The sequence below is a fragment of the Podarcis liolepis genome, assembly GCF_965112155.1.
Source record: "Podarcis liolepis genome assembly, chromosome: 3".
Lineage (NCBI taxonomy): Eukaryota > Metazoa > Chordata > Lepidosauria > Squamata > Lacertidae > Podarcis > Podarcis liolepis.
Genome location: NC_139557.1, coordinates 123,985,228 through 124,000,167, shown reverse-complemented (window position 1 = coordinate 124,000,167; position 14,940 = coordinate 123,985,228). Strand labels below are relative to the sequence as shown.

The window sequence follows — 14,940 nt, the reverse complement described above, 5'->3', positions numbered from 1 at the left end:
GGAGGGGAAAAAACCAGCAGGAACTCGCAAGACATTGTCGTCTTGCGAAGCAAGCCCATAGGAAATTCGTTTTGCGAAGCACCTCCAAAACGGAAAACTCTTTCGTCTAGCGAGTTTTCCGTCTTGCGAGGCATTCGTCTTGCGGGGCACTACTGTATTAGTGATGTAGTTTGGGGGGGTGTAACATGGGGATGAGCAGCTAATAAAAGTTTGGGTTCTCTTTTGTTTGGGGTTTCCATCCTGTTCCACCTGGTGGCAGCTGGGAGTCCTGTCGCAACAGTCTTCAGTAAAGACCAAGCCTCCTGGCTGCTCTTTTGCTCTGCTATTCCTGGCTGGGGTCCTTGGTTTTTGTCCAAGGGAGCCCTCAGATTTCACCGTTAACACCCAAAAGGGGCATCTGCTTGGCCACTTTGAGAACAGGATGCTGACCTAGCTGGCCTCTTTCTCTGCCCCACTCCCACCAACACCCCCCACCCACAAGCTCACAGAGAAAGTGCAAGAGGATGGGGCAACAAAGATGTAAACGTCCAGCCAATTTATTTGCAGCCTGGAACGAAGCAACACAGACCAGCTGTGTCCCGCCTGTGGAGTAGGATAAGGAAAGCAAAGGTCCCTGCAGGAGAGTCCCTTCTCCAGCCCTCTGGCCATGGAGCCTTTTCCGCCCCCCTTCCGTATCAGCGCCAAGCTGGCTGAGCGCCTTTGCCGAGGCCCTTAGGATGCGCTGCTCCTGTGGGATTTCTGCTTGGACGAGGCCTTCTTGAACTGCACCGGGGAGGGTTGCCTGGACAATTTCTTCAGCGCCCCGGACTTTTGGGGGCTCCGTGGCGCCTTGGGCGTGCCGAGCTGCAGAGACACCCTCCGGGAACTTTGCCTGGGGCTGGGCTCCAAGGCATTTATATTTGTGAGCAGAGAGTCCTGCCTGTGGAGCAAGATCCCCTCGTGGTTTGGGGGCTTGGAGTCGTCGGGAGAGGACGAAGGGGACCACGGCCTCTCGGGGGACTTGGGCAGGGCAGGCGGGGAGCCCTGCCTCTTGGGGGGCTTGACAGGTTTGCCTCGCACCTTCGCCCAGGCGTTCTTGATGCAGAGAAGCAGCCGCTTCAGGATGTTGGGGCGCTTCTTGGGGGGCACGGCAAGCACCGTGCTGGGGGCCGGCATTCGGAGTTCCGGCTCGGGCTTCATTTTCGGTGGCGGGACGGGTTTCAGGACGCTCCGGCCGTGGTTTTTAGGCCTCGTGTCCAGCCTCTCTGCCGACTGCTGCCTGTGCACGCGGACAACCTTCTCTGGGTCTCGAGGCTGGGGGGCGGCTGCCTTGTTCTTCCGCCGCTTGCCCTTGCTCCTGTCCAGCTTGGAGGGCGGCCCCTCTTTGCCCGGGCGCGTCCGGGAGGCGTCCGGCTTGCACACCAGCCCCCACTCGTTGGCCTCGGACCGCTTGATCTTCAGCAAGAAGCCCAGGCCCATGTGGACCTCGCCTTCGCGCACGCTCAGCCGGGGGTAGACCACCAGGGAAGGGCTGTACCGCGTGGGTGGGTGGGGGCAGTAGGGGGTGCAGCGGCCGCACAGCAGGCAGACGGGGTACTCCACGCACGGCCGGCCGCGCCCCTTCCCCAGCCCCTTGGCCAGGGCCTGGTGCAGGTCCTGCACGGCTTGCGCCTGGTCCAGCGACTCCACCAGCGCGTGGGCCAGGCACGGGGTCTTGCCGGGTGGCACAGCAGGCTGGCACACCTCCTGCTGCACCTTGGCTGGGCCCAGGGCCAAGCAGGGCATCTCCAGCTGCGCCTGGCACATGAATAACGGGTCCAGGACTGGTGGGCGGGTGGTGCTCATCACGTCGCGGATTGCCAGCGGCCTGGGGGCTTCGGGTGCAGTGGCGTCGGCCCAGCTCAGGCGGCGCACCTTGCGGTCCAGGGTGGCGCTGATCTCGATCTCCAGGGGCTTGGCCTTCGGGCTAGCGGCTCTTGCCTTTGGGCTGGCGGCTCTGGCCTTTGGGCTGGCAGCTCTGGCCTTCGGGCTGGCGGCTCTGGTCTCCTTGGGGCTGCTGTGGGGCCTCCGACTGCCCCCGACATCCCTCTCCTTCTCCTTGGGGGTCCCGGGTCTGCTCAGCTCCTTGGCCAGGGGGCTTTTGCCAGGACCGAAGAGGCCAAGGAGAGTCTCCAGGCCCTCCTTGGCAGCCTCGCTGCCCACCTCGCCCGCGGCCAGGCCCCGGAGGCTGCTGTGACTCACGGTCTTGCATACGAGGATGGGGGGAGTCAGTAGCTCTTCCCGGGGCGGCGTGGGGGGCCTGGGGCACGGGCTGCGCACGTGGAGGGTCTTGGGCGGGCTCTGGCGGCCTGCCGGGTGGGGCTGAGGGGGCGTGCGGCTGCGCGACCTCTGGCCTGTGGGCAGCTGCGGGCTGGCGGCCCACTGAGGGACCCCGCCTTTGGGAGCTTCGAGGCTGACCACCCAGGCCCTGCCTTTGGGGCTGGGGTCCCGGCGAGAGAGCGTTGCCAGCACCGCGTCCTCTTCCTTCTGGCGTTGCTTGGTGTGGACGTGCCAGTTGAGCAGCTCTTGGGACTTGTAGTCTAGGAAGCCGATCCTGTTGGGCGGTTTTGGTGGGTGGGCCGGGCCGCTGGGGTGTTTGTTGGTGGGGTGCCAGGGAGGGGGGGTGCAGATGCGCCTGGTGGTGGAGTCCGAGCAGGGCGTGGTGCTCCCCCATTGCCCCTGCAGCTGCTTCTGGTACAGGCTGGAGTCCTGCTTGGGGCAGGGGTGGGGCTGGTGGTGGGGTTGGTGGTGGGGCTGGTGGCAGACCACCCTGGGGGGTTTGGGGAGATGAGCTGCTGGGGCTGCCGCTGCTTTGTTTAGGGAGGTAGGAGCCAGGGAGGGGGGCACTGCTGACCAGCTGTAGCAGGTGGTGTCAACTTCGACCTCTTCCTCCTCTATATCTCCTCCTCCTCCTCCTGAGGAATGGCCCCAGCTGCAGATGGAGGTGACGGACCCCATGGAGACATTGGACGGGGTCCGCGAGATCCTGGAGAGGGTAGGGGAGAGGCAGAAAGGCAAAGGAAGGTGGTCAGAACAGGCCTTCTTTCAGTTCGTCTTGTTTGTCACCAGCAACGGAATGTTATCTTAAGGTCTCAAATATAAATACAGTGGTACCTCTGGTTGCGAACGGGATCTGTTCTGGAGCCCTATTCACAACATGAACAGAACGCAATCCGTGTCTGCGCGTACACGGGTCACAATTTGCCGCTTCTGCACATGCGGTCATTTTGAGCGTCTGCACATGCGCAAGCAGCGAAACCTGGAAGTAACCCTTTCCGGTACTTCCAGGTTGCCACGGGACGCAACCTGAAAACACTCAACCTGAAGCAAACGCAACACAAGGTATGACTGTACTCATAAACGCACACTTATCTAATTATATGAACCATGTGTCTGAAAAGGTACGGGAGAGCAATCCTGAAGCCATTTCAGCTCTCCCAGTGACCTTAAATATTCCCCTGCCGGAAGGGAGGCAAATGGGGAAAGCCTTCCCATTGTCTTTTTACTTGCAATCCTCTCTTAAGGGGGTATTTGTGTATGAATAAGGTGAGCCTGTGACCTGGATTCAGGAACTAAAGTATTAAGCAAAATAAAAAAATTCCTTCCACTAGCACCTTAAAGACCAACTAAGTGCTACTGGAAGGAATTTTTTTATTTTGACTATTGCAGACCAACACGGCTACCTATCTGTAAAGTATTAAGCATCACAAAAGAATGCCCAGGCTGCCCAGGTAATGTAATCAGTGACCATTATCAGGTATCCTGGCAGGCAGGAGTTCTACTGTAGATAGCCTCCTCCTGTGATGTATGTATGATATTTTGGGGGTTGCTCTTGGGCTACAGGGTGGGCAATTTCAAAAGTCTATATAAGAGCTTGCACACCACTGTTCAGGGTTATCCCTCCAGTGTGTGGGGAGCGGGGGCCCTGTTGCAGCAGTTTAATAAAGATCAGGTTTACTAGCTGCTTTGCTTCTCAATATTCTCTGCTTGGCCTCTGCTGTTTTCTCCTAATAACAGAGAACCTACAAAAGGACTCTATTTGGCAGGGGTCAGCAGACTTTTTCAGCAGGGGGCCAGTCCACTGTCCCTCAGACCTGGTGGGGGGCCGGACTATATGGGGGGGGGAGAACGAATTCCTATGCCCCACAAATAACCCAGAGATGCATTTTAAATAAAAGCACACATTTTAATCATGTAAAAACACGCTGATTCCTGGGCCGTCCGTGGGCCGGACTAAGAAGGCGATTGGGCCAGATCTGGCCCCCGGGCCTTAGTTTGCCTACCCCTGCTATCCAGGTTCTAGAATACCCCATAAGGGAAAGGGAGCAGTTTTCTTAGAACAAGAAGAAGAACATTGTGAAAGAAAACAGAAGGGTAAAAAGAAATAAACCACAAAGCACCGTTGCCCAGAGGGACAAAAGTGCAAAGATAATAAAATATTGTTATGAGTTGGCATTAGGCTGAAAGCCTTGGCCTACATCTAATTCTCGGAATAGCTAGGCTAGCTTCCTTGTGAGGTAATGGGAACTTAGATAGCTGAGCTGGTAGAGCATGAGGCTCTTAATCTCAGGGTCGTGGGTTTGAGTCCCATGTGGGGGGAAAGGTTCCTGCGTTGCAGGGGGTTGTACTGGTTGACCCTCGGGGTCCCTTTCCTGAGAGAAACAGAGAGATGCTTGATATCTGTTTGACTCCAAGGCTGTGGCTTGGCGAAGCAAGGCCCTTTGGGGATGTTAATGCTGTGAAGCCCTCCATCGTAGGCTCAGCTTGTATATATGTGTGAATAAACCATATATCTGTGGTGTCTTTATGTGCATCATTTCCAAAAGGAAACATAGACCCTGTGCCTGGAACCCCTGGAAAATTGATCCGCTCGGTTTGTGTTTCACCTTTCGCTTGGACTACTGCCATGTGCTCTATGCGGGGCTCCCTTTGAAGGTGACCCGGAAACTGCAATTAATCCAGAATGCGGCAGCCAGACTGGCGACTGGGAGCGGCTGCCGAGACCACATAACACTGGTCTTGAAAGACCTACACTGGCTCCCAGTACGTTTCTGAGCACAGTTCAAATTGTTGGTGCTGACCTTGAAAGCCCTAAACGGCCTCGGCCCAGTAGACCTGAAGGAGAGTCTCCACCCCCATCGTTCTGCCCGGATACTGAGGTCAAGCTCTGAGGGCCTTCTGGCGGTTCCCTCACTGCGAGAAGCCAAGTTACAGGGAACCAGGAAGAGGGCCCTCTCGGTGGTGGCACCCGCCCTGTGGAACACCCTCCCACCAGATGTCAAAGAGAACAACAACTACCAGACTTTTAGAAGACATCTGAAAGCAGCCCTGTTTAGGGAAGCTTTTAATGTTGGATGCATTACTGTATTTTAATATTTTGTTGGAAGCTGCCCAGAGTGGCTGGGGAAGCCCAGCCAGATGGGCGGGGTATAAATAATAAATTATTATTATTATTACTATTATTATTATTTACTGCCGTGAACTGGCCTCAGATCTATGCATGAAGAGCGGCATACAAATATTAAAACAGTAATAATCTGGAGGGCATCCGGGGGTGTGTGCGTGTGCGTGAAGGCGTCTCTGTGCCAAGGAAGCTCGGATCTGCAAGACCCTCAGACTGCAAGTGCATGCCGTTTTCTAGGATTTCCTTACGTGCCGCTGATGCGTTGCATTTGCCAGGCGAGATACTGGATGTTCTTGTCCAAGGTGTGCAGAGTGCGATGCAAGCTTAGGGTCTCGCATGACCTAAGAAAAACCAGAGAAGCAGAGCAGCATAAGAACTTAGTAAGAGTATGCTGGATCAGGCTAGTGGTCCGTCTAGATCAGGGGTCAGGGAACTTTTTCAGCAGGGGGCCGGTCCACTGTCCCTCAGACCTTGTGGGGAGCTGGACTATATTTTTTTTGGTGGGGGATGAACGAATTCCTATGCCCCACAAATAACTCAGAGATGCATTTTAAACAAAAGCACATATTCGACTCGTGTAAAAACACCAGGCAGGCCCCACAAACAACCCAGAGATGCATTTTAAATAAAAGCACACATTCTACTAATGAAAAAACATGCTGATTCCCAGACTGATCGTGGGCCAGATTGAGAAGGTGATTGGGCCGGATCCAGCCCCCGGGGCTTAGGTTGCCTAGATGACTCTCAGTGTCTACACTACTATGACCTTTTGGGAACTGGGACAGATGATGCTGCCTGTCTGATTTTTCATAGAATCACAGAATTGTAGAGTTGAAAGGGACCCCCCGGGGTCATCCAGTCCAACCCCCTGCACTGCAGGAATCAAGGCTCACCTCTTTCCCGATTCTGTGCTTGTGTTCCATCTCACTTCCGTGTCTGTGCTGATGTCTCTTGCTCCTTCTAAAGGTGCTGCAAAGAAAGGCAAGGAAGAGCCCATGAACCGCGTGGCGGCGCAAGGAGCAGCATCCCGGCTGCCTCAGGGATGGGGCAGGAAGGTAGGAGTGCGCCTGCTGCTTACTTATCCATGCTGCTGGGTGCTTGGTCTGCTTCTTCTTGAGACAAGGAGGAACCTGTCAGAGAATAGCAAGGCGAAAAGAACAGAGCTGAAGGCAAAGCAAGGCGGTGGCAACAGGGGCAGGGGAGGAAACGGTGAGCGGGACTGAATCCCTTTCGTAGTCTGCAGGGCCTGTCCAAGACTTTCTGCCGCCTAAAACAAAGTGCAAGGAGTTTCCTCCTCCCAGGCAGACGGCTGAATCTTATTTCAGCATCCTTCCTTATGCCCCGAGGACAGCGGCCTGGTTCAGTGGGTGCAGGGCAGGTTGCATGTCACACAGGCAGAGCTCTGTCCTACCCTAAAGGTGAAGGGACTCATGACCATTAGGTCCAGTCGTGGCCGACTCTGGGGTTGCGGCGCTCGTCTCGCTTTACTGGCCGAGGGAGCCGGTGTACAGCTTCCGGGTCATGTGGCCAGCATGACTGAGCTGCTTCTGGTGAACCAGAGCAGCGCACGGAAACGCCGTTTACGTTCCCGCCGGAGCGGTACCTATTTATCTACTTGCACTTTGACGTGCTTTCGAACTGCTAGGTTGGCAGGAGCAGGGACCAGGCAACAGGAGCTCACCTCGTTGCGGGGATTCGAACCGCCAACCTTCTGATTGGCAAGTCCTAGGGTCTGTGGTTTAACCCACAGCGCCACCCGCGTCCCCTGTCCTACCCTAATTGCCATCTATGGCCGCTGCTTCACCCTGCCTCATGGTAGTGCCGGCCCTGTTAGTCTTGGTGTGCTTCAGGTTCCCCCAGTTTTTGTTTTGTTTCCCCCCCCTTAAGAACATAAGAAGCGCCTGCTGGATCATCTTGCCCAGGATCCTGCTCTCACAGGGCCCACCCAGATCCCTCTATGGGAAATCCGTACGCAGGATCTGAGCCCAAGAGCACCTTTGCCTCCTCTGGATCCCAACAGCTTGAATTCACAATCCTTCCTGCCTTTGAATGTGGAGGCAGACCAGAGCCATTGTGGCTGGGAGCTATCCATAGCCTTCTCCTCCATGAATTTGTCCACTCCTCTTTGAAAGAATTGGCCCTCACTGCTTCCTCTGAAAGTATCAGAACAGCACAGAGGAAGAGAGGAGAGGGAGGATCATTTTGTCCGGCCAGGAGAAATGCTGGTGCAAAGAGAGCGCAAAGATGGATCTGTCCCTCTGCCAGAGGTGATCTGCATCTGAAAGCCCCTTGCAGCTAGGAATCACAAGCGAGGGGAGGGCTGATTTCATAGAATTGTAGAGTTGGGACACCCAAGGGTCCTCTAGTCCAACCCCCTGCGAGGCAGGAATCTCAGCTAAAAGCACCCATGACAGATGGCCATTCAACCTCTGCTTAAAAACCTCCAAGGAAGGAGAATCCACCACAGGGGAGCCAACTTGGGCCCCATGTCATGACGTCCCTCCCCACCGGCCTTGGAACCTGACTTCCAGAGGTACCGAAACTCAGCTTCCAAGATCTCGAGAGACCTCAGGCACCCACATCCCCCATAGTTGGTGCCCCTGGTCCACCATCTCCCGAGGGAGCTAAACATGTTTAGCCAGGAAAACTAAACGGTTGTTTTAGTCATATTTTCTATGAAGAAAGGTTTTAGCATTTACTGGCCTCGGTCCAGTATACCTGAAGAGGCGTCTCCACCCCCATCGTTCTACCCGGACACTGAGGTCCAACGCTGAGGGCCTTCTGGCGGTTCCCTCATTGCGAGAAGCCAAGTTACAGGGAACCAGGCAGAGGGCCTTCTCGGTGGTGGCACCCACCCTGTGGAATGCCCTCCCACCAGATATCAAAGAGAAAAATAACTACCAAACTTTTAGAAGACATCTGAAGGCAGCCCTGTTTAGGGATGCTTTTAATGTTTGATGAATTACTGTATTTTAATATTTTGTTGGAAGCTGCCCAGAATGGCTGGGGAAACTCAGCCAGATGGGCGGGGTATAAAACATTGTTGTTGTTGTTATTTAACCTTTGGGACTTTTTTTAAAAGGCACATAAGAGGTGCCAGAATAGTTTGTTAAAAGTTTTTAAAATTATGCACCGCATGGAGAAAGCAGAGGGAGAATCACAGAATCTTAAGAGTTGGAAGAGACCCAAAGGTCATCTATTCTAACCCCCTACAATGCAGGAATCTCAGCTAAAGCTGAGCAGAGTCCACCAGTTCCACTGTCAAACAGCTCTTCCCATCAACAAGTTTTCCCAAATGTTTTGTCGGAATCTCCTTTCTTGGAACTTGAATTCTATCTATTGATTCTATGATTCTTGGAACTTGAATTCTATCTATTGATTCTATCCCTCTCTCACAATGCTAGATCTTGCGGATGCTCAACAACGCTGAATGTTGAAAGATTGAGGGCAGATAAAATGCAGCCCTCGTTCATGCAGCGTAGTAAAGACTGTGGAACTCTCTCCCACTTGAGGCAGCGAGTCCAGCAGCAACCGGTTGGTAGGCTATGCCGTTCTCGGTGCCAAGAACCAGAACCCCAGATCTCACCTGGGTTCAAAGGCTGAGCCTTACTCACCCAGGATATTCTCACGTTTTCAGCAGCCCAGTTACCGGCGAACAGCAACAAAAGCACCACCACCAGCAGCAACAGCAAGTGGCAGCTATTTGGGATGGCATCCAGCAGGTTTGCCAGCATGGTCTTGGGGCAAGGCAGCTGCTCTGGCCGGACTCCAGGCAGGGAGTTCACAGGGCCCCTTCTCCCGAGGTAACGCTTGCATCACAAATGTCTTCTGTAGTCCACCCTGGTTGGCTCAGGGCCTCTCTGTGATCAGTCAGCCAGCAGCAGAATGGGTGGCATTCATCCAGCCCTCTGAGCTGGGCTGGGCTGAGAGGCAACTGCCCCCTGACCCCCAAGAGTGGCTCCTGCCCCACAGCTGAGGTTTCGATTCTGAGATGAGAGGACTTGAAACTCAAGCATGCTTGTGCTCGATATTGCAGACCCACAAAGGCTCTCTCTTTCCCAGATGGACAGAAGCCATCCCAGTTTCTGATCTGAACCTGGAATGTCTTGCTTTTCCTTAAAGGTAAAGGGACCCCTGACCATTAGGTCCAGTTGTGACCAACTCTGGGGTTGTGGCGCTCACCTCACTTTACTGGCCAAGGGAGCCGGCGTACAGCTTCCGGGTTATGTGGCCAGCATGACTAAGCCCTTTCTGGTGAACGAGAGCAGCGCATGGAAACGCCGTTTACCTTCCCGCCGGAGCGGTACCTATTTATCTACTTGCACTTGACGTGCTTTCGAACTGCTAGGTTGGCAGGAGCAGGGACCGAGCAACGGGAGCTCACCCCCTCGCGGGGATTTGAACCGCCAACCTTCTGATCAGCAAGTCCTAGGCTCAGTGGTTTAACCCACAGCGCCACCCGCGTCCATTTTCCTTAGGACGTTCTTATTTTCACCGGAGAAATGTGGGAGGATATGACATTGAAGGTGACCCAGAAATTACTCCCTGGTCCTGAATGGGGTAACTGTGCCCCTGAAGGACCAGGTGTGCATCCTGGGAGTTATTTTGGACTCACAGTTGTCCATGGAGGCACAGGTTAATTCTGTATCCAGGACAGCTGTCTCCCAGCTCCATCTGGTACGCAGGCTGAGACCCTCCCTGCCCGCAGACTGCCTCGCCAGAGTGGTGCATGCTCTGGTTATCTCCCGCTTGGACTACTGCAATGCGCTCTACGTGGGGCTACCTTTGAGGGTGACCTGGAAACTGCAACTAATCCAGAATGCGGCAGCTAGACTGGTGACTGGGAGTGGCCGCCGGGACCACATAACATTTGTCCTGTAAGACCTGTCCTGTAAGGCTTCCAGGATGTTTCCGAGCACAATTCAAAGTGTTGGTGCTGACCTTGAAAGCCCAGTAGACCTGAAGGAGCATCTCCACCTCCATCGTTCTGCCCGGACACGGAGGTCCAGCACCGAGTGCCTTCTGGCGGTTCCTTTCCTGCAAGAAGAGAGGCTACAGGGAAGCAGGCAGAGGGCCTTCTCGGTGGTGGCGCCCGCCATGTGGAATGCCCTCCCACCAGATGTCAAGGAAATAAACAACTACCTGACTTTTAGGAGACATCTGAAGGCAGCCCTGTTTAGGGAAGCTTTTAATAGCTGGTGAGTTATTGTATTTTAATATTTTAACAGAAGCCGCCCAGAGTTGCTGGGGAAACCCAGTCAGATGGGGGGTATAAATAAATTATTATTATTATTATTATTATTGGTATTATTATCATTATCATCGTACAGCTGGAGAAGGATCAGAAAAGGGCAACTGAAATGATCCAACAAAGAAGAAAGGTTAGCTCCAGCGGCCAGGCCTGAACCAATGTGCAGGCTCCGTAAAACCTCTGCACCCCATGGGTGTGTGGCCAGCAGCGCTGGTGTTGAGAACTGGCCTGGCACTGTAGCACCCTGCTTGTGGTTAACGCTTAGCTGGAATGAAATATTCAGTGCAGCAATAGAGAAATTAAAATAATAATTTATTTGTCAGACAAATAAATGAGAGACACAGTGGTATATGGTTACCAATGCTCTGCTCTTCCAGCCCTGATGGCCAGCACTTATATTTCCTCAGCCCAGCCCCCTTGCTCCTCCTTTGGCTGCCTCTGTCCAATCAGCCTGGTTGAAATTCCTATTGGCTGTTTGCTAGAACCAGTCACAAAAGATACACCCATTTCCTATTACCTTTTATGGGAGACAAAGAGCTATATTTCCTTCTATCTATAAATGGCAAACAAGTAGCCATATATCTTACATTTACCTTGATCAGGCACCTTAATTATCAGATCATCTTTGGCCCCTGCTGCCCTATTCACTGCAAAACAGATGGCTAAAGCAGATGGTGCATGGTTCTAATTTTATCTTAAAGAGATCTTGGGTTCACCTTCTCACACACCATCAATGAAATAAGAATCTAACATAAGAATCTAACATTTCTTACTTTCTAAATCATTTGCATAATTACATTTAAGTCAATATATTTCATACATAACATAGATAGATTTTTAGGAGGAAAGGAAAGGCCTTTTCAAAGAGGACTCAGTAAAACATCTTTGAAAGCAGCCTTTTTAGTTTACAACTCTTTTTCCTAGCCAGCTGTTTCTATTAGCTTTTGCCCTTTTTAACCTTATGAAGATGTGGCTCAAGTCTTCTGTTAAACAATAAAACTTCTTAATTGTGTCTTTGCAGCTTGATTGTATTCTGTAATTTGTATGGTCAGTGTGACCTTTTGCTCCTAGCCTGTAATTTCCTTTTACAACCCTGAGGCACTTGCTTAAACAGGGGCCCTTAAACAGGATGATAAACAGCTGCCAGAGCACCCAGCTGCTTTATGCCTGGCATGAGAGAATGAGAGATACAAACATCTACAAATATATTTTTAAGCTCATTTTAAAAATGCAGGTCTTCATCAGATGCCTCAGCACGGTGCCCTGGTGTGCGCCACCCCGCCTGGTGCATGCGCAGCTGATTACTCCAGTACAAGCCTTGCATTTATAACCCGCCTTTTCCTTCCAAGGAGGTGCCCCTGTTTCTCCCTCTCCTCCTTTCATCCCAGCAATGACCCTGTGAGGCAGGCCAGAGCTGGCCCCCAAGGTCACCTGGTCGAGTGGGAGGATTGGAACCCAGGTCTCTCCCAAATCCTGGTCCTGGACTCTAACCACTGCACCCCGCTGGCTCTGGCATAGGTCAGCGGCACTTTTGCCACCCTGAGCTCACCTTAAACTCCCGCAAGTGTGCTGATGCCAGGCTATTTTGCAGCCTTGGCGAGGCTATTTTCCCAGACATCTTTGCTACAGCCCATTCCAGATCTTGCTGGACTGAAGATAAAATATATTCATTTCTGTCATTGCTTCGGATATTTGTTTCTCATATGCTCTTGTTTTAGGGTATTGTTGGGTTTTTTAAAAAACCCAAGGGCAGATTAAGTGCATCCAGCAGATTCAAAACACAATATTTTCACATTTAAAGTACATGATTTAAAAAAACAGTAATTAAAATAGTGCATTCACCCAGTGCTTTACCAGTTGCACTGGCTCCTGGTGGAGTATCGGGTCAGATTTAAGGTGCTGGTTGTGACCTTTAAAGCCCTTTGTGGCTTAGGGCCCTCGTATCTACGGGACCACCTCTCCTGGTCTGCCCCACAGAGGACCTTAAGGTCCATGAATAACCATAGTTTAGAGGTCCCAGGCCCTAAGGAAGTTACACTATCCTCCACCAGGGCCAGGGCCTTCTCAGTGGTGGCTCCCACCTGGTGGAATGCTCTGTCCCAGGAGACCAGGGCCCTGCAGGATTTACCGTATTTTTCGCTCTATAACACGCACCTGACCATAACACGCACGTAGTTTTTAGAGGAGGAAAACAAGAAAAAAAATTCTGAATCAAATGTTGTACTAAACTATTAAACAACCGGTATATCAGAATCATATTACAACCATGTAAAGTGAACAGCAGTCAACAGTGGCATTAAGAACCATCATCACTGTCATTAACAAATGAAGAGAGAATTTTAGGTTCGAGTACTCTTCTAGTCTTCTGTGAACCCCAAGAACTCATCAGTGTCAGAGTCAGAATTTATGAAGTTCAGCTCCTCACAATCACTGGCATCACTTTCTTCGCCATCTTCATATAAAATGTCATCTTCTTTTGAATCCAAACCATTGCTAATGCCACATTTCTTGAATGACTGTGCAACGATTTCCTCCTTCACCGAGTGCCATGATGTTTTCACCCATTCACAAACTTGAGTGATAGTGGGCCTCTTCATTCGTCCAGTAGCTGTCAGATCATGATTACCAGCACCCATCCATTTGTTCCACTTGTCTCGCATAAAGACCTTAAATGGCTTGTTGATGGAACCGTCGAGAGGTTGCAACTGGCTGGTAAGACCTCCAGGAATTACAGCTAGATGAGTCTTCGCTTCTTTAAAACACTTTTTTGTACTTTCGCTAATATGTGCTCTAAACTGGTCCAGTACTAATAAGGCAGGTTTTTCCAAAAGCCCTCCAGGACGTTTGGACCACACTTTTTCAACCCATACTCTCATTCCATTTTCGTCCATCCATCCTTTCTCATGAACATGTACAACAATTCCTTGTGGAATCACTTCTTTTGGAAATGTTTTCCTTTTGAAAATTAACATGGGTGGCAATTTGGTGCCGTCTGCACAGCAAGACAACACAACCGTGTAATGGGTTTTCTCATGTCCAGAGGTTTTCACAGCAATAGTTTTGGCACCTTTCAGATCCACAGTCCTATTAGATAGCACATCAAAGGTTAGCGGGACTTCATCCATATTCCCAATCTGGCCAATTTCAAATCCATTTGCACTCTGCGCTCAGCTGTTTTGCGGGCTTCCCAGCCAGGGAGGAGGGGAGGACAGGCTGCAGAAAAGCCATAGAGCAGGCAAGCAGGCAGACACGCTGCGCTCCTCCCGCCTGCATTCGCTCCATAACACGCACACACATTTCCCTTTGTCTTTTAGGGGGGGAAAACTGCGTGTTATGGTCCGAAAAATACGGTAACCTCCTTCTGCAGGGCCTGTAAGACAGAGCTATTCCGCCTGGCTTTCAATCTGAACTTAGCCTGATCTTTTATTCCCCATCCTTCCCTCCTCCTCTCCTTTTAATGAAGATTACCCGCTCTGGGATCCCACAGCTAATTCTCCCCTGGTCTCCTCGCTGGCCCAAATAGGACTAACTTAGCCAGCTAGCCCTGGTGATCATCCAATTTTTTATTGGATGGATTTCCCCCCTAAATTGATTTTATTGTTATTTACGCTTTATACTATATTTTATGCTATTTTTTCTAGCATCAGTTAAGTGTTTTAAATTTGTTGTGAACCGCCCTGAGCTCGGTTTCCTGATGCGGGAAGGGCAGGGTATAAATAAAAAATTATTATTATTATTATTATTATTATTATTATTATTATTATTATTATTATTCAGTAGAGCATGATCCTCTGAATCTCAGGGTCGAAGAAAATCCCCGCACTTCAGGGGGTCGGACTAGATGACCCTTGCGCCCTCTTCCAAACATACAATTCTACGAGTCTAATGTGAATTTTATATCCCGACCTCCTCCTACAAACAACATGCGCGGACCTCCTTTCCTCAGCGCTTCGCCCCTCACACGACACCCCCGCGAGGTAGGCCTCATAATGGAGACTCCGTTTCCCGCCCGCCACTTTTCTCATTTCGGACTCCAACTCCCATCAGCCCCAGCGGCGACTCCAATGTCAGGGCATGACGGGAGTCGTAGTCCAAAATGCCTGACGGGTCCCACACGCGCTCCTCGTTCCCGGGGCGAGAGGCGCCGACTGGCCATGCCGGAGGTGAGGGGATTTGAACCCCAGGCTCCCACCCGGGCGCCGCGCTCTCCTCAACGAGCCCACTAGGCTGCACGGCCTCCGAGGGGCCCTTCCCGATTGTCCCTAAC

The 14,940-nt window shown here is 51.9% G+C and overlaps 1 protein-coding gene across 2 annotated transcripts; it reads right to left on the bottom strand.

Annotated features, from left to right (window-relative positions):
* Positions 1-520: 520 nt before the first annotated feature.
* On the bottom strand, positions 521-14,932 carry LOC310702555 (uncharacterized protein). Of its 2 annotated transcripts, XM_083494302.1 has the most exons (7): positions 14,607-14,932; positions 10,364-10,459; positions 9,037-9,408; positions 6,501-6,552; positions 6,316-6,391; positions 5,671-5,763; positions 521-3,004 (listed from the first exon to the last, which is right to left on the bottom strand). In XM_083494302.1, exons 3-7 carry the CDS (start codon positions 9,154-9,156, stop codon positions 712-714), a joined length of 2,634 nt encoding a protein of 877 aa, XP_083350428.1. In that variant the 5' UTR covers positions 9,157-9,408; positions 10,364-10,459; positions 14,607-14,932; the 3' UTR covers positions 521-711. The 2 variants fall into 2 exon arrangements, with proteins under 2 accessions (XP_083350428.1, XP_083350427.1); XM_083494301.1 differs by lacking the exons at positions 10,364-10,459; positions 14,607-14,932 and having other exon boundaries at positions 9,037-9,545.
* Between the last annotated feature and the right edge of the window lie 8 nt (positions 14,933-14,940).